General features: G+C 39.5%; 2 protein-coding genes across 8 annotated transcripts in view; both read left to right on the top strand.

The window, feature by feature from the left end:
- Window positions 1–1,630: 1,630 nt before the first annotated feature.
- On the top strand, window positions 1,631–12,526 carry LOC108232817 (transmembrane protein 200C). The gene is made up of 3 exons (XM_017410863.3): window positions 1,631–1,801; window positions 4,673–4,838; window positions 10,341–12,526. Exon 3 carries the CDS (start codon window positions 10,374–10,376, stop codon window positions 11,916–11,918), a length of 1,545 nt encoding a protein of 514 aa, XP_017266352.1. The 5' UTR covers window positions 1,631–1,801; window positions 4,673–4,838; window positions 10,341–10,373; the 3' UTR covers window positions 11,919–12,526.
- A 2,128-nt stretch (window positions 12,527–14,654) lies between these two features.
- epb41l3b (erythrocyte membrane protein band 4.1-like 3b) overlaps window positions 14,655–27,507 on the top strand; it is a 49,944-nt gene continuing 37,091 nt past the window's right edge. For 4 of the 7 annotated variants that reach the window (XM_017410957.3, XM_017410959.3, XM_017410955.3 and 1 more), the window contains exon 1: window positions 26,100–26,257. The gene's annotated coding sequence lies outside the window, so the exon portion shown is untranslated. Of the gene's footprint in view, window positions 14,821–15,012; window positions 15,030–26,099; window positions 26,258–27,507 lie in introns of those variants that run through there. The other 3 variants (XM_025004837.2, XM_037981849.1, XM_017410956.3) reach the window with 3 other exon arrangements.

Here is a 27,507-nt window from a genome sequence, read left to right as displayed (position 1 = left end):
CGCAGGAACTATTTTTGACTGAGCCTCGCCCTGGTGCACGGTCCCCCTGAGACGCCTGGCTGCGTGAGCGATGATCACTTTTGTTTTGATAGGCATCACAAAAAGAATATGGGAGCAAATGCAGTAGAGGCTGATGAAACTCTGCATAGGCCAGACATTTTTCACAGCAGGCTGGACGGGAGAGACGTGTCTTAAATAACTGTGACAGACACGATACGATCACCGAGGAATAAATTCAATCATTGAATTACTGCTGCAGCCTGGATGGGAACGTCCCTCCCCAAAGGAAAGAAGGACAGTTTCAGAATAATGAAAGCTAAGCTTCTTTTTATTAAAGCAGCAATAATGTTTTTGCTCGTTTCTGTGTGTGGGTTCATTTGTCTGTCAGTTAGCAAAATAACTCGTGAACCTCTGAACAGAACATAATGAAACTCTCATCAAATGTTCAACACTCATTAACTCTTAAGTCAACTAAATTCAAAATGGCGAAGACAGCTAGTTGACCAAAATGGCTGTAATGACAACCGTTTTCAACATAAGATGCATCTTAGTTTAAAACTTTAGCATTTAAGGTGCTATATAGTTCCTTCAAGGAATGCTAGACCTTTAATTTTCTCTGTTTTACACATATTCCACTTTTTTTCTTTCTTTATTACAGTGAAACTCGCCTAATTCATCACTTTGCCTGAGATAAGTTTAATTACCTGGGGATGTCGTGATAATAAATGATTAACTGTGTGAGGGTAAAGTCATTAGGGCAAGTTAGAAAGTCTGAAAAACTTTTTCTTTTCCAGTTTATCCAGGAGGGTGCAATCTAGGTTACATGCTTCAAATCAATAACCTCAATATTTCTCTGCAGCCCAAATTATTATTATTGTGATAAATTGGATAATTAGACCAGTTGTCGCCCGGTTTTTGTCCCAAAACACATTTGCCACTGTTACCAAAAGACCCTTTAGAGGAAGTTTTATCCCAAATCAGAGCTGTAGTTTGATGATCTATGGAAGATCTGACTTTGAGCTGTGATTCAGACGTTCCTCACTCAACTAAACAGTCAGAAACTTTCTTTAACCCAGTCAGAACTTTCCTTTCTATGTGGTTATGCTAAAGTGTGTCCATAAGATAATTTTAGAATTATTTTTGGGTTGGTAATGATCAGATTTATTGTCGTGACAGTACTGTTTTGTTTTGTTTTTTCTTTTGTATTTGGATTAAACCTCATTAACATGTCTCTCACCTTATTATTAATTCAACCAGAGGTCATTTTAATTCTTGTTTTGGTATCTGAACATCAACCTTATCATGCATCATTCCAATCACCTTTTTGTCATAAAGTTTACCTGAAATGCGTCATTCATAACTTATTCCTTAATCTCTTAATATAAAAATATTTGTCAATAAATTCCCTTTCTGCTTCATGTGATTTTGGATTCTTCAACTAGCTGAAAGAATCTTAAAAATGATTTTTATAAATCTTGAACTAATCTTAACTCCCAATATTGTAAGGATCCTGAGTTTTCTGTTCCCGCCCTGCTGGCGGTGCTGAGAACTCTCCCTTCGCAGCTGCAACCAATCACCCTGATGAACGCACCTGTGTTTAAGCCTGTTGCTGGTTCCAGGTCTTTGCTGGAGCATCACGCCTTATGGGACTTGCATTTGTAAATACCTGCTTGTCTGGAACTACGGTTGCACTTACCTGTGAACTTACCTGTCGTTTGGATTCTGGATCCTCCTTCTCGTCCTACTGGACCATCTCTGGTGGACACGTCTTCACCTCCATGCCTCTTCTCTCATCGAACCTGTAAGAAAAGAACAATTATTCATTACCTCATTCCACGAACAAGATCGAACCTGTACCCGAGACTTACCTTGCTCCCCCTCCTTGCCATTTCAGATCATCCTGGCCGCTCTTCCCTGTGTTTACACATTTACACCTGTAAATAAAATCGCTTACCTTTTTGTTTCGGTTCCACTACTAAGACAAACCCTGAATTATGTCAAATTTTAGTTAATCATTTTGGTCAGGATTAAACTTTCTTTCTCCAAACTGAGGTTGTTCAAAGAGCTATCTACGACAAGTAAGACATTATTTCTCATAACTTATCTTAAAATAATGATGATCCTTTTAACAACCTAATAAGACTTAGTATTTTGTACTTTATGTGGAAATATGTCTTCACTTATTATTATGGTTATTGGTGAGCTCTTAAAGATGAAATATCACTGAGGGACTGATATCTATGGTATGTAATTTTTCTGCGTTTGTGCTGAAAATTACTTTTAAATGGTGTGTTATTGTGAAAAAAGCAACATAACATAACATCATTGGCTCTGAGCTGCTTATAACCATTAAAATAACAGAATGCTTGGGCAGACTGATGAGCACTTCCAAATAATCCACCAGCCGGTGTGTTCAGTCAAGCTTATATCTTGGATTTTATTTTATGTCTGCAAAACTTAATTCATATTATAATCACAGCTGCCGCCTTTATTGCCATGATATTTTAGACCTCGTATTTTTGGCACATTTGTTTGCTGTAACTGCATTTTAAGACTGTAAGTCTCTGACAGAAGCTGCAGACTTTTTTATTTTTTAGTGTGTCACTGTATCTTTCCGAACTGCGTGAGCTTACTGAAAGCTGCTCCAGAGCTGTTTTGTATTGGTTAACATCAAGGATTAAAGATGGCGCTTTAAAACCCTTTGGATTATTTCTTGTGTCAGTGTATACTTTGACTCTGGCTGTGGCGTGCGGGCTGAAGTTTCCTCCGCTCCTTTCACTAATTTATGCCATAAACAAAACCCATTTCTGGGTCATAAATTCGCGGTGAACTCTCTGGAGCATCAGCTTTGCTGTGCATGTTTTCCCTACCCCTTGTATAGCTGCTGCCTCTGTTTTTTATACTCGCATAACTGAAGCACATCTGGACTCTGTCATATTTCATTTACCTAAACACAGGGACACGGGACACAAGCAATTACAGCAATGTAACCCTGGAGGGGAATGTAAGGAAGACGAAGGATCGTTGTGTACAAGTTGATGAATGTGGGGTACTTAAATGTGCTTTTAGGATCTCAGCTTCACAGGGTATAACTTTTCTCCCAATGTTCGATAATTTATACATGCATTGTGTTTTTGAATATATTTTTAGAAGTATGTATATGGAAACAACAGCCTCATCTTGCAATTTATCATCAAAGATTCCCAAGATATTACGCAGAAGCCACGGATTAAACAGAAAACCTTTTGCTTTTACACATACAGTCATGGAACAATAAAAGGACACCCTCTTTAAATCTAACCTCAAGTGTAAAAAAAAAACAAAACATTATTTATTAAACAAAAATGAAGCCAACATGGAAAAGCTGTGTGGAAAAAATTAAGGGCATTCCATCATTCAACAGCTTATAAAACCACCTTTGGCAGTGATAACTCTGTGGTGCTTTTCTGTATGAATTTATCTGTTTTTTACATAGTTGTGGGGGGATTTTGGCCCACTCTTTCTTTTAAACATTGTTTCAGATCATTGAGATTTGCAGACATTCGTTTCTGCACAGCTCTAACAAGGTCGCGCCGCAGCATTCCAGTCAGGATGAGGTCGGAATTTTGACTTTGTGTTTCTTTTTTAGCCTTTCTGTTGTAGATTAGCTGCTGTGTTTGGGATCATTGTCCTGTTGGATGACCCATTTTGGTCCAAGCTTTAGCTGTTGGACTTATAGCCTCACTTCTGACTCTGGAATACTTTAGTCTACAGAAAATATCACGATTGACTCAATGAGGGTTTTCAGTTTTGAGCCCCACACTGGCAGTGGCTGACGCTCTGTGCCGCGGTGACCAGCAATATTTGTTGACACTCTTCAGCTTTCAGTCATCATCGATCCCCAGATGTTATGGGAATTCATTCCCCTCCTGGAAAACCAGGTTCCTGTAGCAGCTCTTCTTTTATTATTTTATGAACAGTGCTACCTCTTTTGTTTAGCTGTTGTATCGTTTTATATCAAAAGTTTAAAAATTGAACAGAAAATATACATTTCTGAAGTTGAGAAATGTCCAAAGATGTATGACCCAAAATCCTGTCATTAATTAATAAAAACAAAGGGGGAAAAAGGTGATCCCTTGCTTAAGAGGTAGGCTGTTATGGTCAGAAAAGAAAAAAGTATTAAGCTAATATTTTAAAGCTATTACTACACAAGCCTTCAGCTTGACGCATCTTATATATTTTAGTGTTAAGTGACAAGCTTCCAACGATGCTGCCGTTCCCGGTGTGTTTCTGGCTTCAGATGGAGCCAAATTTCAATTTCTCTGAGCTTCGCTTGATTTGATCTTGTAGTGAGAACGTCAACTGCTGGGAAGATTATTTGGAAATGGCCTCATGCCTTTCCAGATTGATGGGCAGCAACAGTTGCTTCTCTAAGGTCACTGCTGATGTCTTACCGCCTTGGCATTGAGTTAACTCACACCTGCATGCTCCACAGCAGCAAACTGCCAAAACCTTTGCTTTTAATAGAGGTGCTCACACTGATGATGACCAGTTACTCAAGTACATAAACCCTTTTCCACTTTGGAGTCAATTTTACCCCTTTTATGACTGTAATTTAGAGTTTTAAAAAAATCTATTTGGAGCACTTCATATACAGTATGATAACACCTCTCGTTTTTTTCACGTTGCCCAGTAATAAGCACCAATAGAAAAGCGCTCAGCCCGCCCTTGCCGGCTCCATTGTGACTCCACGTTCAGCTGGAAGCCGCTCTTCCATCCTTGGCACCGGAGCGGCGCACCACGACGAGCCCGAGCCGAACCAGGAGCGCGCCATGAAGACAGACCAGCCACATTTTCTGGTAAGAGACGCACACTTCAATCCTTTTTATGCCTTTGTTTTTTTTGTTTTTTTTTTTTTGGTTTTTCCCCTCCTTTTAAGCTCCTGTTCCGCCTCTACCTCCAGGTCTGTTTTAACACACGGCTCTGGCTGTTTCGTGTCGAGCTGGAGAGAGGCTCTGGAAGTCTTTCGATGTTGCCAGGCTGCTTTAGTTTTGTGTTTTGGACACATAGGAATTCTCATGTCAGAAGGGCGTTGTGTACGAGCAACTCTGCGCGCTTCATTCGCTTTACTTTTATTCCCCAGATTATTTGGACTGGATCTTTAAGTCAATTTATAATGAAGGCATGTCGATTTGTCGCGCAAATATTGGATGCACGTAAATAAAATCCCTTCAACCTTTTTTTATTAAATAGCTATGCTTCCGTTCTAACCTGGGATTTATTAAGTTGTGGAGCAACAATAAACGGAGGTAGTAGTCGGTGGGAGCCAGAGCGCTGAGGTTATGAAAGCAGGGGCTTCGTCAGGCCGTGACAGAGGGAGATATGGATGTTTGTCATTTGTCTTCAACCTTGCAAACCCCCACAGTGTTTGTCTTTGTCGCCTTGTTGGCTCTGGACATTTTCACCTCGAGCTCTACAGCACCTCACGCTATTTACTTCACGGTGGGTTTTATTTATTTATTTATTTTAAACCAACAGAAGGGAAACAGATGCGCCGTTAATGTCAACAGACGGTTACTCGTGCAACGTTGCGCAAAATAGGAAGAAAAATAAATTGCGCCCCCGCAGATTTGGACCGACTGAGCGTTCCCAAAGCCTCCCAGGAGCTCTGCGTCCTGCCAGACGAACCGAGGAGCGGCCAGCTTCCTGTTCAGCACCGCAGACAGAGACATTCCCACCTCTGCCTCCCGATGCCCTTCTCCTCTCCAAACGTGGACACAGGTCCGCCCACGCCTGTGCGGCTGACGCGCTTCTCGCCTCTTTGGACGCTTATTGGATGTTAAATAACAGCGAAAGTCGCTATAAACCGCAGCTGAGTGTTTGCTGAAGCTCAGGTGCAGAACTCTGTGTTCCACATTCTGGATGAAAACGACTGCAAATCACCTCAGTCATAAAAAAAATAAGATTTCAAGGCCTTCATTATCGTCGCTTTTTGCATGGAAAGCAACACCTGCAGCAACTTCTTATCAATTACTCATGAACAGCAGGACGAATTTGAATGAAACTCTCATAACCTAGTCACTGGATGTGCATTTACAAATGATTAACTTTTAGAGTCAACCCCATTTATGATGGCCACCACAGCGAAGCAAACTTATCAAACACAAAATAGGCAATAAATCAGACAGTTTTATAGATAATGAGCTCAGATTTGGTGTGATAGTAGCTGAGAGTCATCCCAAACATGCAACACTAATAGGTTGCATGGGATCTGTGTATAAAACTTTGCCATTAACTCTTTGAGGCAACTGTGTTTATTTGGTTCAAAATATCTCATGAAACACTGGATGGATTTCAAAGAAAGTATTTTTTTAATATGTCTACAATTCCCCAGCATTTTAAGTCAACTTGCCAATCACAGCTTATCAACCTTTGCCAACACAAAGATGCCAATAACTCAGTCAGTTTTACACATATTGGGCTAAAGGTTGGTGTGGTATTAGCTGAGAGTCATCCTCAACACAAACTCTGAGCGCTAACACATCATGTGAGATGCATGAGATCACTCATAACGTCCTGTACAAGGTTTGACCAAAATGGTTATAACCCTCGCACTTCTTAGCATAAAATGATTATAGTTTTAGGTATTCCTTTAAGGAGGCCTTTAATTATATAAGTGGTAGTACAATCTTTGTGACTGATTGTTTTGATTAATCATAGATATTTATTTATAAAGGCAAACGTAAGAGTCTCTTCATGGAGTGTAAATGATGAGTTAACAGTTGAGTTTCGTGATGTGCTGATGGTGAAAGGTGCCGTCGTCTGAAAGCTGCACTGGTTGATGGATTCGGAAGCAGTAAGGAGAGGGTCTGAAGGGAGGATTGGTGCGAGAAAAAGAGAGTCGAGACGAGAAAAGAAGCCACAGAGAGGTGGAGAGAACATGCCTGCTGGCTTCCTGTCTGGACACATTACGCTGTCATCGGCTGATATCGCACCAACACACAGCAAGATAACTGGCACTTCCTGTTCTCTGCTGTCAGCTTGGGTATTTGTCCTTGTTTTTTTGTTGGGTTTTTTTTTTTTGCATCTTTTTATTTCTACATGTCCACTGTGTACTATTATAACTTCTACTTTTAAACAGGTAACTGCAAAAAGGCAATGTCACATTCTACCTGTTGCATAATCTCCAATACAGAGCAAGAAATATCTGCACACAGTCCTTTTTAGCAAAATTCTCAAACTCATGTTTGCAAAATTCGACATATTCCTTTTTTAAATGAGTCTGCATTAAACTACGTCAGATTTTTCAGCTCATTTTGATTTATTTTCATCCTTTTTATACCCAGCCATCGTTAAAGACAGTAAATATATTGTTGCTGTTTTGAGGCTATCAGAAATGACTGATAGTGTTTTTTATTTGACGTCGATGATGAAGGCAGCTTATACATTCCTATTTCTTCTTCTCTACTGGTGTTTCTGTAGGTGGGACTGAGTCAGCTGCTATTTTATATAGTTTCCAAAATTAACAGACTTTGGCTGGCACCTTCAGAGTCATTTATACACCTCGATTTAGATTTTATTCAACTGTTTCGTTGCACCTGTCTGCAAAATGCTTTTATATATCATCTTGACCTGTTCGGGATCCTTTTGAGTTTGTTCCGTATGTGTTAATTGATAGAAGAAGAGAAAGATATATGCATCTGCCTCTCTGTAACATATTTGTAATGGTAATAATAAACAAGAGAGAAAGAAAGCAGATAACTAATTGTTAATGATAAAATATGGCGCACTAACCAGGGAACAGAGGAACAAGAAATAAACTAAGTTAATGATTTGTTCAGGTATTAATTAATAACCAGTTTGATTATTTTTAATGGAGGACTATACAAGCTTATAGATTAAAAAACAGACCAGAAGTTTCAAGGTTTTCAACTCAGAATGTATAATAGGTATCGCCAGCCTTCCTGAAAGGTGGGCAATCATGCAATCATCTCTATTTATCTGTCTGTCTGTTAGCAAAATATCTCTATATAACCAGTGGAGAGATATATAAAGTAATCTTTAACTTTTGGAGTCAACCCAATTCAATGTGGCCACCACAACTAATTTACCAGATCTTTGTTGAGAACTCTGGCATGCACTGAATCAAAGAATGCCTACTTTCATTCATTTATTTGTATTAAAATTTAAAATTATAAATATATCTGTTACTCACACTGGCAACTTACTTCATATGTTCTTTATAATTACCTTTGATCCAGCTGGTGACCAGCACAAGGAGCTTTTTGCTGTTTTATACTTTGCAAACAGTGATGTATACAGTAATACTAACAAGTTTCTCAAGTGACCACTTGTCAAAACAATCCATTTTAAATCATTTTGTTTTTCTAGTAAACTGAAGAACCATACAGTGTGTTCATAGAGTTATAAATCATTACTTTAGGTTTGTGGTTTTAAAATCTTTCTTTAGTTACTCCTAATATGCTTATTAAACATAATACTAGTAAAACACTTCATACATTATACTGATCATTTCACTACCATTTTACCATTACTGACAAAGTTTTTACTATTATTCTTACAGTTCTGTGATAAGATTCATTTGAAATGTGTTATTAATTCTCGTTTTGATAGGCGCGGAAATTTATTTATTTATTAACCTTTATTTAACCAGGCAAGTCCCATTGAGATCACAGATCTCTTTTACAAGGGAGGCCTGGGCCTGAAGGCAGCCTAACATGCATGTTTTTAGACTGTGGGAGGAAACCGGCGTGCCCGGAGAAAACCCACGCAAACACGAGGAGAACACGCAAACTCCACCCAGGAAGTCCCCAGGACCTTCTTGCTGTGAGGCAACAGTGCTAACCACATGCTGCCAAAATGCAAAAATGACTAGAAAAGGTAAAATCTAAAAGAACATAAAAAGTTTTTGCCTGGTAAATTATCCATAATAATAAGCAAACCGTAATGCAATGTAAAAAACATGTTTTTAGATTATGGATCTGATGGAATTATGATTCAAAGTCAAGTATCAATCAGTGTGATGTGTGGTTTTGTGTTCTATACAAGCTGATTTAGATTAATTAGATTAAATAACATGATCAGTGTGACTGATTTAAAGATATTTAATAACCAATCAAGTAATTATTCATTGTAGAACCACTCATTTGTTCATTTTTGATTATTTACTACAAAATTCTTTATTAATACTATTAAAGGAAAAAATGTTATTACAGTTTAGCGGTTGTGTACACTGTATGTGTCTCCATTGCAGAATAAGTAAATAGATGAGTTTTGTGAATTAGCCATTGGTGCTGCTGTGAACTGCTCTGTGATGTGTACCAGGCTGACGTGTGACAATGTCCGCAGTAATGGATGAAGACATCACAGGATCATCGTAACACGAAGATCTTCATTTAGATGCCTGTCAGCCATCAGCCTAACACTGCTGTAAACATGAAGCCTGTCTGTACCCAGAGCTAACAAAATACAGTTACTACCCCAAGCTGAAGAATAATAACTCAGCATGTCACTTCATTTAAAACAGCATCTTTTTAAAGTACAACTTTGGGATCTTAGCTTAAAAGGTAAAACGGAAGCAGGTGGATTTTTTTGTTTTCATTCTTTGCTTAAAGCAAACTGGCTACTGACTTCAGTTTCATATCCAGGTTTTATGCAGTGGGTAATGAATACAGCAAAATACGAGCTCCCAAAAATATGAAAATCTTGGTTTCAGGCCTTCACTTTAGGTTGGGATTCAGGCTGCAAGGAGCACTATCACCAATCACATTTTTAACAAATCCAGTTACAGCACAAAACTTGTCCAGTGTGGATCTAGTGACTTTGTGGCTTGTAATTCAGTTTCAAGCCATGAGTCATTTTCACAATACACTTTACAAGCTGGGATTGAGATGCCTTCAGGCCAATCTGGTGCAATTTCTGAATGGACTGAGGCCATATGGGTGGGTTGAAGCCAGCCTGCTGCTGTCATGCTTTTTGTGTCGCCAAGTTAGGTAGTAACTGAGTCGTAACAGTTGGCATGTGAAAAGGTAAGCTTGGCTTTGCAGCACAGGGATGTGATGTAGTAATGGCACATGGTCTGTGGGATTTAAAAGCCTAAACAATAATAAACAGACACTTTACTGAGGAGAAGATTGGTGCAACTTTGCTTTTAGTTTTAAAAAATTGTTATCCACAAAGAGGATTGCTTGAGTTCAACTGAGTTTTTGTAGATTTTAGCCTTGGAAAATTTTTTTCACATTTTTTTTTCCATTTAAATTAAATAGCAGCAGTTTAGTGTGGCTGGAAACTAGACTTTTGCTCACTGTGAACATCCTTTTCTCTGTTTTATGTTTTCACAGACTGAGTGACGAGCCTGCTGTCCAGTCGCCACCATGATAGCCACAGGTGGCCTGCTGCGCATGAACAGGCGGCAGGATTCGCTCCGCTCCAAAAATCGAGCAGAAAACAAGAGGAAGCGGAAATCCAAGAAAAAGAAGAAGAACGATGTGGTCATTGTGAAAGGGAAGCTCAATCTCTGCTCCCCGGCCGGTTTGGTGGCTGCCATTGGCGTCATTATTCTGATGGTCGGGATTTCCATGGCCGTCCTGGGCTACTGGCCCAGTCAGAATCAGCACAAGTACCAGGAGCGCCGCAGAAATGGAGCCTTTCACAACAGCAGGATGAGCTACTCCAGAAGTCCATCTGCCTCCCCTAACTTGACCCACGATAAGTCTCCTTCCAGCCCAACAAATGAGTTCAACCAGAGCCATTCTAACAGCAGCGCCACCGAGCCCTCTTCTCACTGTGGCATCCTCTGTGACTTCCTGGATAATTATCTGTACTCAGACAATCTGAAAGTGTTCGGACCGCTGGTGATGGGAATTGGCATTTTTCTCTTCATCTGTGCCAATGCCGTCCTCCATGAAAACCGAGACAAGAAAACTAAAATCATCAACCTGAGAGATATCTACTCCACGGTGATTGATCTGCACAGCATGCGGTCGAAGGAGTACTCTCCTCTGAACGGCCTGGTCAACTACACCCAGTCGAGGAGTGTTGAGGGCCCGTCAGCTTCGTTCCCAGCGAGCGGGTCGGTCACCCGCAGCTCCTGGCCTTCTACTGGACTCAATGTGAAAGGGGAGTCGGATACAGAGGAGGTGTTCAGACGCTCTTCGTTGGTGAGCAGGCCACGCAGCTGGTCCAGAGACGTCCAGTCCTTCACAGACACCGTCTACAGCATCTACAAAAACTACAGCAATAGCGGTGAGCAGGCGCCCCAACCCCGACAGTGGGAGACCACTTCCATCGTCACCTCCTCGGTGAACGCATTCACCCTCCCTGTGATCAAACTCAACAACTGTGAGGTGGAGGAGTCAGAGAGGGCGGAGGCAGAAGGACGCTCGGAGGAAGAGGTTGTGATTGAGGCTGCTGCTGAAAACATTAGTGAGGAAGGACACGCCAGCAGCGGGCACACCATCGAGATCGATGGGAAGCATAAAGGGTCAGCGACGATGATGGACTCCCCGCCCCCCCATCTGAGTCAGGAGGACAGAACCACAGAGACAGTTCACCCGCAGGAGGTGCCTCACACACAGCTGTTTCCTCCCGGGCCCGTTGCCACGGCGATGGGTTCAAACGTGTCACTGAACTCCTTCACGGATCAGCCGAGGCTCGCACGCCGCTGCAGCCTGTCGGTGTCTGGGAGTCGTCAAGGTGACAGAGCGAGACGTTTCAGCTGCCCCCGCCTGGAGCGCTCCAACAGCAAGGGCTACATCAAACTAACTGACCTGGGGGGCGAGTCCTTCGAAGCACCAGACACGCACACCTCTTTAGTGGCCACAGGACAGGAAGCAGAAATGGATGCAACAGCAGCAAGAGAAGAAGAAGCTCAGGGAGAGGACGCTCTGGTGACACCCAGCACTTCTACAGAATCCTAGACTTTTCTTTCTTTTTTAATCTCATGAGCCTCCTTAAACTCTTTGTGGTCTTGTTCTTCTTTTTTCTGCCATTAGTGATGAGTAGCCGGTCAAGAAAGGAAACACAAAGAGTACACAGCTAAGGACTATTGAAATATAGCCATGAGCACTCCAGAGCGACACTCTTTATATATTAAAACAACAACCACTGATCAATATTCAGATGTGACTTTTCTATTTTTCCAATGTAGCAAGAGCAATACTTAAGACTTCAAAGGAGTTTTAGTAAAGATTTGTAAAAAAGAGAAAAAAACTGATCTGATGAGTTTTTGGTTTTCTTTTGTACGACAGTAGGGCAAACGTTGTAGCTTGTAAAATTACCAAAACTGTCACTGAGAACTGCTGTCTAACATGTTGTACGGTAGCATTAACGTATGCCACAGAAAATGAAATAGTCTAGATTTGTTTCTCTACATCGTTCTGTGAAAAAACACGTGACTTGGTGAACTGAACTGAATCTCAGGTAGACGTTTGGTTTAGTATTGAGACCTTAACGACGAGGTCTTCCCTATGTGCACACTTGTTTATATGAAACATACATGGTTGAATAAATCTGACTGTAACACCTACACTGGGTCGAACAAAGTTCTTTGTGTAATATTAAAATGCAGAACAGGTTGTTTGGTCTAAATATTTTTTCATGGAATGTCTCGGTTCTTATGTGAGCAGTCAATATCTTACCTGCATTAGACAGCAGCCCGAGTGATGTCAGTTTGGAAAATAAGGGAGATTTTCTTCTCAGGGATTTAATCTAATGGCTTACAGCTATTAAGTGGTTTTATACCTCACCGCTTCTATTTTCTTAAGCAAATACTGTTTGTTTCTACGCTAGATGCATACACTGTTGCTGCTAAAATATTTTACTGCTAATGAGTTGAGTTTGACGGGAGTTTTTTGTCGTCTAATATAACCAGCGGTTCCCAAAGTTGGAGTTGGGACCCAACAGTGGGTCACGAAACAACAAAAGAGGAGCCTTAAGAGGATTTTCAAAAATTATTTGATTGCTAATAGCAAATGTTTTGATAACTGTTATAAAATATACAGCACAGAAGTTATAAATGAATGAAAATATAACAACTGCTGAGACTGTTTGTATCATCATTATAGCCTTCTTTAAATGACTCAGCAACATTTATACACTTTGACCAGTGACAGTCAGGGTTGCGAGTCTCTGCAGACTTTTTTTGTGGGTCAGAAGCTGAAAAGTTTGGGAACCACTGGTCTCACCAACAATTCTTTCTCTGTGTGATCAGACTCATATCCCAGTAACTCCACAGAAATTGGTTAGCTGTTTTTTTTACATTCTAGATTTTTGGAAATCTACAAACTACAGCAAATTTTCAGGAAAATCCTTTTAGCAGCTCCAGTGCATGCAATTGCATGTTGAAATACAGACTTTGTTTGGTTAATAGAAAATAGTGACAATGTAAAAAACTGACTGGGTGTAAGACTAATTAGTATAGCTTCTGTTCAAATTGCTAGAAATGTTTTGGGTGTGAGAATTTCTCTCTGATTCTCCAAACGGAGAATTCACTAACTGCTGTCCACTGCAAGTAAGATATTGACTACTGATAAGTACTACACACAACTTTAAAGGATGTATAAATGAAACAAAGGAGAATGTGAATGATAAAGAACACAGAGTATATTGATTTTGTTGTTCTGTACAGCAGCAATGGTTTTCACTTAATACTCCATAGATGTAGGTATTGGACTACCTGAGCTAACTGAACTTAGACCAGCAAGCTTACATTATCAGAGAAATTTATGGCAGTATTCTTGTTGTCTTTAGCATCAAAGAGAGGACAGAGAAGAATGTGCTGATTTAGATGGGTGGTAAATTGAAGAAATAAAAATGTCCTAATAAATCACTTGGCCAGTGATGGCGATGGAGAAGACTGTCAAACACAACGCTCCTAAGCCTTGCAGTTGGCTGAGTCCTGACAAATAAGTTTATTAGTTATTTATTTATGATTTAATTTCTGGTTTCTATCCAAACACTTATATTTGTTGATGTTTCTCTGTTAACTTAAGCTTCTATACATATGTCAGCTTGACCCATTTCAGTTGTTTTCAGCAAAGTTATGAGAAAAGTTTGATGGCATGATGTCAAATGTGTAAACAGAAACTCTACTTTTGAAAAAAAAAAAATTCAGTTTTCATTTTGATTGGATGCCAGCAACATTTGTTTTAGCTGGAAATAGGCAACTGAAGTAAAACTGGGAAAAGAGTAACAAGGTTATTGCTTTGAGACTGAACCCTTTACACAAGGGGTTAGAGTTCAGACATCATTATTTTTGTCACAAATGTGTGGATTTCATCATTTACTGTTGCATAGCGTTGGTAAAATGTTAAAGAAACCAGGAGATGTCTTTGGAGACAAAAAAACATGGCCAAATAAATTTGATGTTTAGGCCTTTAAGAAGCGCCGAATTAAGAACAGACACTATTTCGTTGTGGAAATCACAGAATTAGCTAAAAAGAAAAACAAACGCTTCTAATCCTGTATAGTTTGATTATATGGTACAACGGCCTGCCATAGAACCTGCCGTGGCCGCCTAGTGGTCATGTGACCATTATCTAACGCTTCCCAGCGCCATTTTATAAACTGCCGCCAGCAGGTGTCGCTGTGTCTGTATGGGCCGAGTCGTTATCGTGGGCGTTAGAAGGAGTACCACGGGGTCGGCTTCCCAGACAGCAGGGGCGGGGTTAGCTCGCTCAGTGTCGGTGTAGGTGAGTTACCACAGCGAGCGCTTACAGGTGTCCGGTCCTTTACACCCGGACGAGCCCCGCGTCGGGATTTCCTCGTCCCTCCGGTGACAGCTGCTGTGTTTGGGGAGGGTTCGTGTCTCCGAAGACTCGGGTAAAGCGCTCACTTGTACTTACTTTGCTCGCTGTTTCAATTTCGCACGCGCTGAAAAAGGGATCCTACATAAACATTTACGCTGCGTTTAGCCTACTTTACTTACTAACATCTTTAATTGTTTGATTTTATTTTATTCCCCCCCCCTCCCCCCCGCTGGCTTCCAATGTGACACCTGCTGCTTTCCTGGCGACATGGAACATGAAACGGTGAGTAACAAGTGTTCATTCACAAAAACTGTAAACAAGTATGACCCAAAGTAGTTCAGGACATGTTTGGTGCTGCCATTTATCTTCAGAACAGTTGCAAATATATATAAACATAAGGAGAAACACACTTACTCTAATTTACTTTAGTTTTAAAAAACAACTCGACTTAAAGGTCGTCTGAGGGCACTGAACATGTAGAAAACCCAAACAAGTAGTCAGTAGAGGACTTTTTATAAAACTCAGAGCTAAAAATAAGATTTTCCTCTTTAAAAGTGAAACTCTGATGTTTAAAAAATACCAAACAAATCCCTGGATTATTCAAATTGCCCCATGACACATTGGAGTCTTTTTAAATGTGCTGACTGTGCTTGAATAGCAGTTTTTTTTTACATTGGAAGTATCTTAACTCACTTCTTTTAAATGCTGAGAAAGCACATCCTGTTTTTTTTTTTTTCAAGCACACACCCATATGCATATATTAATATTATTATTATCAATAATACACTTGTAACCAAATGCTTGGTTTGAAAGAAACGCTGCCCTGGGCACAGGCGGACGGTTCGGAAATGGGAATTTGTCCCAGCATGAGTTTCCTCTGAGATTTACTAAAACTGAAGCATCAGTGAATCAAAGAATGAAGAGCTCTTTGTTTTAATGATGCGTTTAAGGTCTGCCTGGTTGTTTTGATGACGAATATGTTCTCCAGGGCTCATAATGAAGGTGAACATACAGGATGGAGTGAGATAAGCTGATGGTAGCATGTTCTGTCTTGATCATTTGCTGTTATTACTGTGGTATTCGTTGCCACGATGGCTTTAAAATAACTTACTGTATGTTATAACATGTATGGTGATTGAATGTGGCGAGAGCGTTTAAATATGAACTTTACTCTGCCAGCCTCTCATAGCAAAGTCCAGAAAATGTGTCAATGAGCTCATGCCTAATAAAAGCAGGTAATCACTCAAAGAAAATAATCTCGAGTGTTTATAACGGCCCCATGAGCTGTTCTTTCCTGCCTGTACTCACTGTATTAATATCCATTCGGAAAAAAAAAAGAAAAAACAGGCGTGATTAGAGATAAGTCGGTGACTGTTTGTCACCCTCGACGTGCCGTAAACAAAACACAGCCTGAAGGTTTTGTGTGGACTGTGCTAAAATGGAGATGTTTTGGTATTCGGGTCGTATCTTTCGTGTCTCGTATAAGCTTGTGCCTGGATGTGATTGTTCATCCGGCGTTCGTGTACAAAATGTTCATCCAGCTGATATAAAAACTGATAGCGACTCCTAGTTTGGAGATTAGTGACCTGACGCGGTGGATTCCTTGAGAGAGTTACGCTTTATGGCCATCACCGACACCTCAGACCCTGGAGGTCCTGGTCTGAGTCCCAGTTGGAGCTTTTCTGTCAGATTTTTATGTTTCATCTGGCTGTGGAGGTTTTCTCTGTGTACTTCGACTTCCCACAGAAGAAAACCCTTCATGTTAGGTTAATTAGTAGGTCTAAATTGAATGAGTGTGTGTGTGTGTGTGTTGGCTCTGCAATACATAGATGACTAGTGCCATGACTGATAGGATAGTCTTCACCCTCCCTACTAGACTCAAACATAAAATACTGAGTATGTAAGTTAAATAAAAGAAAAACTAATTTATAAGTACTTTCCCCTTCAACTGAGTCATAATTCTCTCCCAAATTTACACAAATGAATTGTTTTATCTAAAGGAAATAATTGCTTTTTGCCCATTTTGTGGTCATGAAACTTCAGCAAGATGTTAAGGCAGTGTCTTCTTTGTTCACAAGATAATCGCTCGTTTTGAAAGGTCGCCATCTGTTCTTAAGCAAATAGCCCAAAAAAAAAGAAATTCATTTTAAAAGGGTTTCTACTAGGAAAACATGTCTCATGCAGTATAAAAAAAGCAATGACTGTGGAGGGGAAAAAAAGACTGAACTGAAACTTTAAATAATAATTTTTTCCCCCATGTTTGTGACCAATCTAGCAACAGGCCTAATCAAATTGAACTCTGATTAGTTTCGTAGCATCCCTATTTTTCCAGATTTCCACATGCTTGAAGCTTCTCAGAACACATTATGCAACATGTCTGTTCTAGTTTGGGCAGAAAAATATAGGGTCTGTATGCAGGATTGTGTAAGTCAAAGTAAGAAAACAGTTGAAAAGTTACATTTAAAGTTTTATGAACGTGTTTGTTCCAAAAAGATGTTTTCAAGATGTTCTCATCTAATAGCATCTTCTAAAATAGCTTCACTTAAATTGAGAGTGAAAACCTGCTTTTAAGCACTAACCAGTATGCATTTTGCTATATGTGCTGAAAACATATGTCATTCTAGCTGTAACATGAAAAGGGTGTTTAAACCTAGTGGGTGACCATGTTTTTTTTTGCCTAGTTTTTCTAAGTTGGTCCAACGCAGCACAGGAAAGCTGCAATTATGGTCAAGCAGCTGGGAATTCCCAAAACCTGGCTTCAAGTAGATGGTAGTCTGTAACAAATGTATTAAATAATGACCACATATGACTAATTAGTTCATCAGAATGCATCTTTTAAACTCAGTAGATGTTGCTCAGAATTAGAGCATGCAGCTCTTTCTGGTTTTAGATCTGCACTTCATATCAGGCTCACTTCATAAAATAAAATCTCATTTTAGTGGCTCAAAGAAACATTAACTCACGTCACAGTCTTCAGGCTCTGCATGGGAGATGTGCTGCTTTTGTTTTAGAGGTAATAAAGCTGGTGATAAAACCCATTTCCAACTATTTGTCTTGGGAATTTACACCATTTCTGCACTTTAAGTTTAGTTTGTGATCAGTAGCACTTCCATTGTAAGAGGACATTGTTTCCTGGCTGCTCCTTGGTGCTGAGTGGGACTCAGAAAGGAGCAAATAAAGGTTTAAAGTCTGTTTATCTCTGACATTATCTTAATTTAGTGATAAGAAATGCAAAGGTTGGAGTAAAAAGACTATGCTTTGGAATGTGCCACAAGACAGTTATGACAAACATCCCATGATGCTCACATGTTTATACTAATAAATCAGAAATCAATTAGAATATAATAATTGTATCACATAAATTCACATCTCTGGATGGAGTTGATCAAATTGGTATTCACCCAATAAATAGAAATATATTTATCAATTTATCTGACAGCTTATGGACTATGGAGATTTTCTTTGTTGGACTCGTCACTTATGCTTTGGGAACTTTTAATATTTGAAGGAGAAATTTTAAAAAAATGTAAACAAAAAAGCCCTTTGCTTCTTCCAGCATTTTGGCATTTTACTTTTAATAGAATGTGTTTTTTGTTTGAAAATGCACATTAAATAAAATAAGACAAATTTTTGTTAAATTATTCCTTTTGTAGGCCTAAAATCATTGCATCGTTGCATCTTAGAGAGACATTGTGAACTTCATTGATTTTTAAGAATCTGAGTAATGCTTTCAGATTATTACAAAAACTGAAAAATTATCATTTGTAGCAAGAAAAACCCTGCTTCATTGTGACTGTATATCTGCCGAAATGTCCAAGTGAAGTACTGAAACATTACTGGACCTTTATCTAACATTTAAAATGTCAAAATGAGGCCACTCGGCTCAGATTTCTTGCCTTCAGCGAGGTGAACTTGACACATGAGTCGAGTGCTGTTGTCTTTCGGGGGCTGTTAAAGATGACACGTATAACCCAGTCTTGTTTGATGAAGTGATAACTTTGTTGGAAAATTTGCTGGACATCTTGAACGCAGCATTCAGCCGTCTTGGCCTTGTGTCTCTGGGAGGCCATCTATTTATAGTGGAGAAATTTAGTTAGAGTTTCAACTTGGATGAGAATTTATCAACTAAAAACTGTTATAATGCCATCGGTTTCATTCAGAGTATCGCTAAACTTGACCACAATGATTTTGCATCATTTACATTTAATCTAACCCTTGTATTTTTGAACACTGGACATGTATTGGAAGTATAAAATGTGAAGAACTTTTCAACCTGTCGATAAATTGGTTAAATAACTCTTTTTGCTGCTGATGGTGGCTTCGTTCAAAACATAAAAGTGGCTCAAAGATGAAAACTGAACACTTTTATCCGAGGCTAAAATTATCCTTGTTTCATGTTTAAACTAAGGGGGAAATATTTTAACCACAAAAAGTCCCTTCCTTTGTGGTAAGACCTTCCAGATTTCAGGAAACCAGGCCTGAAACATTAAACTTTTTTGATTTGTGAAATAGTCACAAGATTTAACTTTAAGCAAGTTCACCCAAGTCGCCTCATAATCAGTTCCCACACGTACTTACGAACCAGAAAACCCCAATTTATCTCACAGAGTTGCCTGTTCGTCACTTTATTTGGTGTTATCTTTGGTGTCCAGTCCTCTGCATTACTTTTTGTGCTAAACTTAAGTAGAGTTGTTGGTTGGATTGTACTTGTCTGCTGCAGGGTTAAGCATTAATGTTTAAACCCACTTCCTGATTTGATTTAGTTCAACAGTCAGTTGATCAATATTTGTAATCAGTTTATCACTGTTAGCATTTCTTAATCATGGGTGCTGGTGGCCAGTTTATTACCACAAAAAGGCTTAATGTGTTATGTTAAGGAACCAATTAACAGTTTTTCTTTCAGATTATATACAAAGCTAAAACAACCTCATTTATTTTGCTGAACATGCAGTTGGACTTTTTTAATGTCTTGTTAATTGGAACATGGCTGCCCTGTGTGCTGTGTAAACTGATGTAAAAATGCCCCCCCAAAAAACAAAATCAAGAACATTTTTTAGATTTTCTCAAAGGTTATCGGGACTGAAAGAACATTCTGTGCACTAAGACCAGAAATTAGCACTAATGGCGAGACTTCAGGAAATAGTTTAGAGCTGTAGAGTCGCTCACAGTATTTTATACTTTGTGTCAGAGTAAGCAACTTAATTAGCTTAACTTTGGGACTTTTCAATTTAAAGCAAAGCTAACTGCTAGCAACAGTTTGATTCAACAACTTAGGTGTCATTTAGTTTTATTACAAATGCAATGTTCACATGACCAGTTTGATGTCTTTACTTTACACATCAAACATTATCAGAAGATAACAGCAAAGTACAACTGATAAGCCCGTAGTGAACTTTAAATTTAGATAAAGTTTTTCTATCACTGTCATTGCATTTCCTTCTCAGATCACCTTGCAGTTCAGACTTTTCCAAATGCTGGTCTAATAACAACAGAAAGCTCCAATCATAGTGTGCTGCTTTTCCCTTTTGCTTGAAATGTTTCATTCACAATCGAAATAATTTACCCACGACCTTCCAAAGGTTAGAAATACACAGCAGATTTATAATTGCACCGGTTAAGATGAGCCCCCTACATGCAGGACACAAGAAGGGAGTGTCGCCTCACTGTCTTAACTCCTGTTCACCTTAATCTGCAGTTCTGTCTGTGTCCTTGGCTTTACATGAAAGGGTATCAAAGCTGAAATGACTTGGGTAATAAGAGGTGTGGTGTGGTGACTGTGTGCTCGAGGTAGGGGGTTGATTTTGGAGCTTTGGCCCAGTGTGGGGTGTTGAAATCAAGCCTTAATTTGGCATGTGTGCACGCTGACCTGCAGCCTTGTGGGACTGAAAGCGTTTACGGCTGAGCAGAGCTGGACGGTGGGGGATAATAGGTTTTGCTGTTTAGAGGTAAAGTTCAAAGCGGAGCTGAAGCGAAATAACTCTGAGTTCACTCGGTTCAAAGAGTGATTTGCAGCTGCAGTTAACACATTGATATCGGAATCCCAGTTGTCTGGGACCCATTCACAGGTTGAACAATTTTTTGTGTTGTTGGAGCTCTTTATGAGTCAAAACCCAGGAAGCAAAATGAAAATCTGATTCCCTGTTTGAACATAGTTATGATTACAGTGGTAATTATTTTCTCCCAGGCTCCAGAGAAGGACACTGAATGCTCACCAGACCTGGACAGTTTTTTCCTCTCAAAATTGAATCACATGGGTGATTTGCTAAGCATTGATTGGAACATGCTTCCGTGTAATTATGTTTTGATGAGGCTTTAGTTGCCGTGTTATGTTCGCAGCATTGGAAATTGGATTGCTCTAATGAGGCTCATAAGGATACCAATTTTTGAGCACGCCGACATATTCAGATATGTCTAAATCATTATTTAATTAATACTGGTAACTAAATTATTCAGTATATTTGTATATTTATCTTTAATTAAAAAGATTTTGCTATCTACTAGTAAGGGGATTATGTAACATGTCAAGTTTAATCAAATAGGTTAATGTTGTACAGGGTAACCGGTCTAATATTTTCTTATTTTCTCAGAATAGACGAGGTTTCAAAAGTCCAAGGCTGAGGTTAAACGCAGCAGATGAGTTTTTGTGCGCAGCAAAAAAAAGTGAAGACATAAGCAACCACATAAGCTAAGTAAGGTCCAGAGATCACATGTTGTCTGTCTCGTGTGGAAATATTCATTCTGCTGATCAAGCTCTGTTCAAAAGGCTTGGACGAGTCATAAATATGCACTCAAACTTATGTTAGAGACACAAAACGCAAAGAAGGTTGAAACGTTGTGTAGAAAGTCAGTCTTAACACTTTAACACAAACGTTTCCTTAAATTATCAATTATTTTTACAGTTATCAGTTTAATTACAATTCCCTTAGTTTGTTGGTTTTCAGCTTAATCACCTTATTAGGAGGATTTTTATGGTAAACATTTTGTGTTGCCTATCTAGGAATTACTAAAACATTTTATTTTCACGCATAATAAAAACTAAAATGTGCATCTATTTTTGCTTGCATTAGGTTGCAAACAGAACGACTCAGAAAAGGGCTTTTCTGATAATAAAAGCTGAGTTGTAAATTGACTGGATAAGGATTGTTGGTAATTGTCTTTTTCTGTTCACATTAAGTCTAAAATGGAGCTATTGGCGTCTTTGACCAACAACCCTTTGCTGCAAATCAAAATCAAATCACTTCCTCCAAATTACCTGGCTTCTCATTGGTCTTATAAACGATTTCTGCCCACTGCGATGCTGCGGTGTTTGGCTTTGCAACCAAATCTGTGACCTTAAAGTCAGCAGATTCTCCGGTCGCTCAGATACAAGCAGAGTTTAAGCCGCAGAAAGGACAGACGTTTCTGTTTATTTATAGACGGATGGAAATTGGTCTACAATTATGCAAAAACTAATTAGAACATCAGATTATGTAAAAGTTGTGGCTAGCTGTTTCAGGAAATAGATGATGAAAAAAGATAAAAAACAGACTGAGGTATGCTTTTTTGTTTGCTTCCATTTTAATATTTGATCTATGCATGTCAAAGGAAATGCTGCTTCCATCGTTTTTAAACTTTTCTTTATATTCTAGGACATTTTAAAACAATAACTGCCTCAATGAGTGTTTTCTCTATTCAGAGATATTCTTTATAGCTATTCTTTATATAAAAAAATACATTAATTTGTTAACCATGTTGAATTTACTGCTGTTAGTCATGGCTGATGTGTTTTTTTTTTCTGAAGAGACTCATGTAGCAGAAATTCCAGCGATAAAGTAAATATTTTCATGTTTCAAACTAAAAGATTTCTGCATTTTTTTCTGATAACATTTTCTGACTAAAAGCTTTAAACTTGTGTTATTAAAGCATAACCAGATTGCTGCATGTTTACTGCTGCCTTTCTGAGAGTTTTGTTAGTACATTTGGTGAAAATCAGTACTTTTTGTTCATGAAGTTGTTTTTGACATACAGAAGTGAAATGCCACCAAACTTGAACATGTTGCCTGACAAACTCAGGCTTTGGTTTTGTTTTTTCAGATTTGAAAAGGTTCTGTTTCCTGAGAGTTTATTTCTGGATCTTTCTGCTTCTTTAGGCACTAAAAGTATAAGTTCAAAGGGGGAAAACCACCAACATTCTTTGCATCGAGTTATGGGAGACCATAGTGTAGACACCATCACAAAACGTCTCAGAATATTTTAGGAGTTACCTCACACCGTCAGAGATAAAGGAGGGAGAAAGGAGTTGTCAAGTTTGTTGGATTTGATTAACTGGATAGTCTTCCTGTATATGCTGCCTCATTGCAGCCATATTGGAGCAAAACTCTGATACTGCAGGTTTCAAACAGGCTTTTAAAATGAAATTGTAAAAATGTAATATCTACAGAAGACAATCTAGGCTCAACTTCGATGATACAAGTATTTCCTGAGTGAATAACCTTTTATTTCCTACCACCTTCTGGTCCGTTGGGTCCTGATAAGCAGTGTCTGAGGCACTGTGCCCGACTCCTCTGCTAGATAATTATTGTTTGTCTGGTGAGGAAACAATACATTGTTGTCAGCTTTTACTGCATGTCATCTCGTAGATGTTTAAATCAAAACAGTTATTTTTCTGGATTTCTTATGAATTCATTTGATTCACGAATGAGACATAAGGAGATAGGTTAAAGAACCCAACTGTGAAAAGTTTTAAGCACTCAAGTGTGGGACGTGTTGTTTGTGACTGCGTGCAAAAGCAAAATTCCCAGACTTTAAGTGGTTAATAGAAGTATCATGCTAAGGCTTAGGAGGAAAGCTCAGTGAGTTATTATATTGTCTGAGATCATTTTGACAACCTCCCACAGCTATTATGTCTCTTCCCTGAACTGAGGGCTGCAGGAATATAGTGGTTTATGTTACATTTATTGTTTAGCTGCTGCAGCTCCAAACATCAAACTGTGTCCTGATAGTTGCTTCAAAAGCTGCTGTAAACTCACATGTACTGTTGCCAGATCACTTTAGCTTTTAACTTTTATTATTCGATATACTGTGAGACACTATTGTTGTTGTTCATAGTCTGCTACAGTTAATAAGCAGCTGCACAACAGAAGAGTAATTCTGTGTCGCATTTAGTCCCCTTTATCTGCAAAACAAGCCGACGTCTCTGTCACTATTTAAAGAATTCATGTGTGACTGCAGGAGTAAAATAACTCAAGTCATATTGTTCAGGACTGTGTGTTTTCATATAGTCCATCGAGTATGAAAGTAATTAGATGAAGTAAAAGTCTGAAGATTGACCAAGCTCTCTCTGTGTGGTGGGAGGCGAGACCCACAAATCCTCAAAGGAAACAACGCACACTCTAATTAAAAACTTGCTTCTGTGTTTTTATTTCTGCACAAACATGAATATGTGAAGAGGAGAGGAGCAGATGTGTCTTATAGTGCTGCAGTGCTCATGCGCTCGCCATTTGCTTTTTAGCGCCCACCGCTAAAGGCAAAAGGGCTGTAATGACTTTTCCCATGTCCCTGTATGTGTGAGGTTGTTTTGGAGATGGACACGGTCAATTTTACAGCCACTGGGCAAACATTTGGTGTGGTAGTCGCTGACTGTCATGCCCAACACATACTCTGCCATTAACTACTATTAGAGTCAATCTTGTCTGTTAGCAAAATATCTTATGAACCACTGAATGGATTTAAACGAAACTCTCCAAGTAATTATTGGCTGTACATCTACAACTCATTAACTCTTGGAGTCAACCTAATTCAAGATGGCCACCACAGCTAATCAACTCCAGCCAACATAAAAGTGGCTATAACTTTGTTATATTTTCAGATATGAAGCTAAAGTCTGATGTGGTAGTAGCTGAGAGTCTTGAACAACCGATCTCCATGAGATTGCGCATAGTATCATGTACAAGATTTGACCAAAACGGCTATAACTCTGTCCGATTTCAACATAAGATGATCGTGATTTAAAAGTCTGGCATGAAAGGCACCAGGTGATTTGCGTTCTCTCAAAGAATGCTTGGCCTTTAAATAAATGCAGTATATAAATGACAAATATGTTGGAGTGCTCCAGTCTGAGTGAACACAGAGAGGTTCATAATTTATAGTAGTAGGTCTGATGGTTTGTGTACAATTCTGTGACCAAACTAGTATTTAGCAACAGCTAAACCACAAAAGAAATCTCCTATATGATTTAGACTAGTAACAGATTGAGCTTAGAAATGACAAATGTTAAAAAATGCAACAAAATAAGTACTGCAAGTAGTGTAAGATTACTGAACCATTGTTACTAAAGCACTGCCTTCAAAATGTTTTGTGTCAAAAAACACAGGCATGTTCTTTTTTTATTTGATTTAGGCGTTGAATAGTTTATCCTATAGTAATGCTGTATACTCCATTGGCTCATTCGAGACTTTATTGCAAATTATGCGAGATTGTGCCTAATGTTGTATTCAAACTTGAACCAAAACAGCTCTGTCATTTGTCAATAAAAGATAATAGTCTTGCCTCTGGCGTGAAAGGTAGCAGCCGGTTTGCATACTTTCAAGGAATGCTAGGCCTTAAATTTCAGATTGTTCCTGGAGTGTCCAGAAGTATTCAGATTAGATTATATTCCTTATGACAACAACGTGTGGATGTAATATGCTACGTACAAAGTCCTGTAAAGGTACTAATTTCAAAGTCATGAAGACGAGACAAGCAAAATTCATGAAGTAATAAACAAAATCTGCACAGCAGTTTCCTCGTAGTGATGGTTAATGTGTCCTTAAAAAAGGACACATTAACCAGATGCTAGCTACCTCGTGTGTTTGTTTACCTGGATAGAGCTAAAGTGACTAATACTAAACTTACCGGTCTGGCAGAAGTTTCGCAGAAGCCGCGAATGTTTGCTTCCCGATATTTATTCCTGACAGTTGTCTTCGTGGAGCAGCGTCTTCCCTGAGATTCTGCACCGATGCTGCCATATTTGTTTACCTACACAAGCTACAGCCAGCCTAATGTAGGTCAGTTATGTGACTCCGGTTTCCACGTGGTTTGTGGTGGATTCAGCCGAGTGCTTTGTTTACACTGACTGCTGGCCCGCATTTCAGACTTACCCTCAGCACATCTGGAAAACTAAACAAACCTTTTTGTTATGTTTGATGTCAAACTTTGCAGATGAGTACCTTTTTAATGCAAGGATTCAAACGGACAGATGCACTGTTACTCTGCTGGTTCACTTTAATCCGAGCAGACCTGACTCGAGCGGTCTTTGCGCACTTAAAGAATCAGACCTTGTGCCATTAATTGCCCTGCTGTCTGGATGAATCGGAGGGGTGGGGGTGCTGCTGAAATAATGCCCCGGCTGTCCTGACATCCCACCATTCTGCTCTGAGCTGCCTGGTGGAAGAGGGGAACTGCAGCAGAGCAGCACCGCCGTCAGGAAACAGAAGCCCACTCCGAATGCTGCTCGGATAACCATCTGAAACGAGGACGGGACCGTCTGCTTGGTAATGGACCTTTCATTTCGCTGCTTTGCCTCTAAAGGCGAAACACTTCCTGGTTTATAATAATCTGTGCTGTTGGTTCTCTTGTTCTGGTCGGGCCCGCTGTCGGTGACACATAAATTACCATTAAAAAAAACCTTCTCTTCTCTGGATTCATTGTGGCGGAAAAAGTCGAGTGGACGTGGCTCTTTTTTGGGGTGTTAAAACCCCCCGAGTCAGGGGGGGGGGCTTCACGCCCCCGGCTGTGGTCCAGCTGTTTATCCTTTCGGTTCGGTTCGTTGAAGCTGAAGTGTATTTTACTGAATGGGCCGCTTTGCATCGGTTGTTTTGTTGCGGGGAAAGGCTGGACGGGGGTGACGGGGGCTGAGAATGTGTTGAAACGAGCGAACCGTTTTAAGGTGAAGCGAGCTAACGTGCTCAAGTTTCAGGAGCCGAAGTGGAGACGATCCAGGCGTTTTTCCGACCCGGTTCCTACACGAATTCCGAGCGCTGCCGAGTCACTGTCAGAGGCTGGTGTGTTTGCAGACAGTTGAAGGATTAAAAGGGTTAGATTGTGGCAGGTTAAAGCTCCAGACTCGGGGTGTTTTTGATCTGCAGTGCGGTAGGCGTGGTTAGAGGGAGGATGGCTGGTCCGGATCCTCTTTTAGCATCCTTCCTTCCATCCTTCCTTCCATCCTTCCTTCCATCCTTCCACCCATTCATCCCCCGGAGCCTCGGCGTGCAGCGGCTAGGCTCTGACTTGACAATTTCATCCAAATTCACCACAAGCCTTGTTTATCTGAGCCTTGTTTGGTTTATCCACCCAGGATGGGCTCAGCCTCACAGCTTCATTTTGCTCTTTTGAAAACTGGGTGTTTGTTGTCTTTTAGCCCCCCTTTTTTTCCTTAAGTAAACTTTTGACATCTGTTAGGAAGCTCAAGATCTGCAGCACTTATTTCAGATGAGACAACCCACTGATAAGTAATATTTCAAAATAAATCCAATGTTTTAATACCTACAATGTGGTAGCCTATCCCTTTTTTAAAACTGTCTAGATTTGCTTGTCATGTAATATTACTGCATGTAATTTTAGGTCATTTCTAATCAAGTTTAACCTTCAATTATTAGATTAAAGCCATAATAGCTATCAAAATTTGCAATATGATTCAAATTATTTGTATGTGTGCCTCAAAAATAACCAGTAAATAACTATTAAAAGCCTACCGAATAGTTTGTAATTAATTGGCAAAATCAGCAGTCATGTTTTGTTGCCA

This window comes from Kryptolebias marmoratus, linkage group LG20 (assembly GCF_001649575.2).
Source record: "Kryptolebias marmoratus isolate JLee-2015 linkage group LG20, ASM164957v2, whole genome shotgun sequence".
In the NCBI taxonomy this organism is placed as follows: Eukaryota; Metazoa; Chordata; class Actinopteri; order Cyprinodontiformes; family Rivulidae; genus Kryptolebias; species Kryptolebias marmoratus.
The sequence above is the reverse complement of the archived record's forward strand: the minus strand, read 5'-3'. Positions and strand labels throughout refer to the sequence as shown.

Coding starts and splice junctions, on each gene's coding strand:
- LOC108232817 (XM_017410863.3), top strand. CDS start 10,374: ATGATAGCCACAGGTGGCCTGCTGCGCATGAACAGGCGGCAGGATTCG.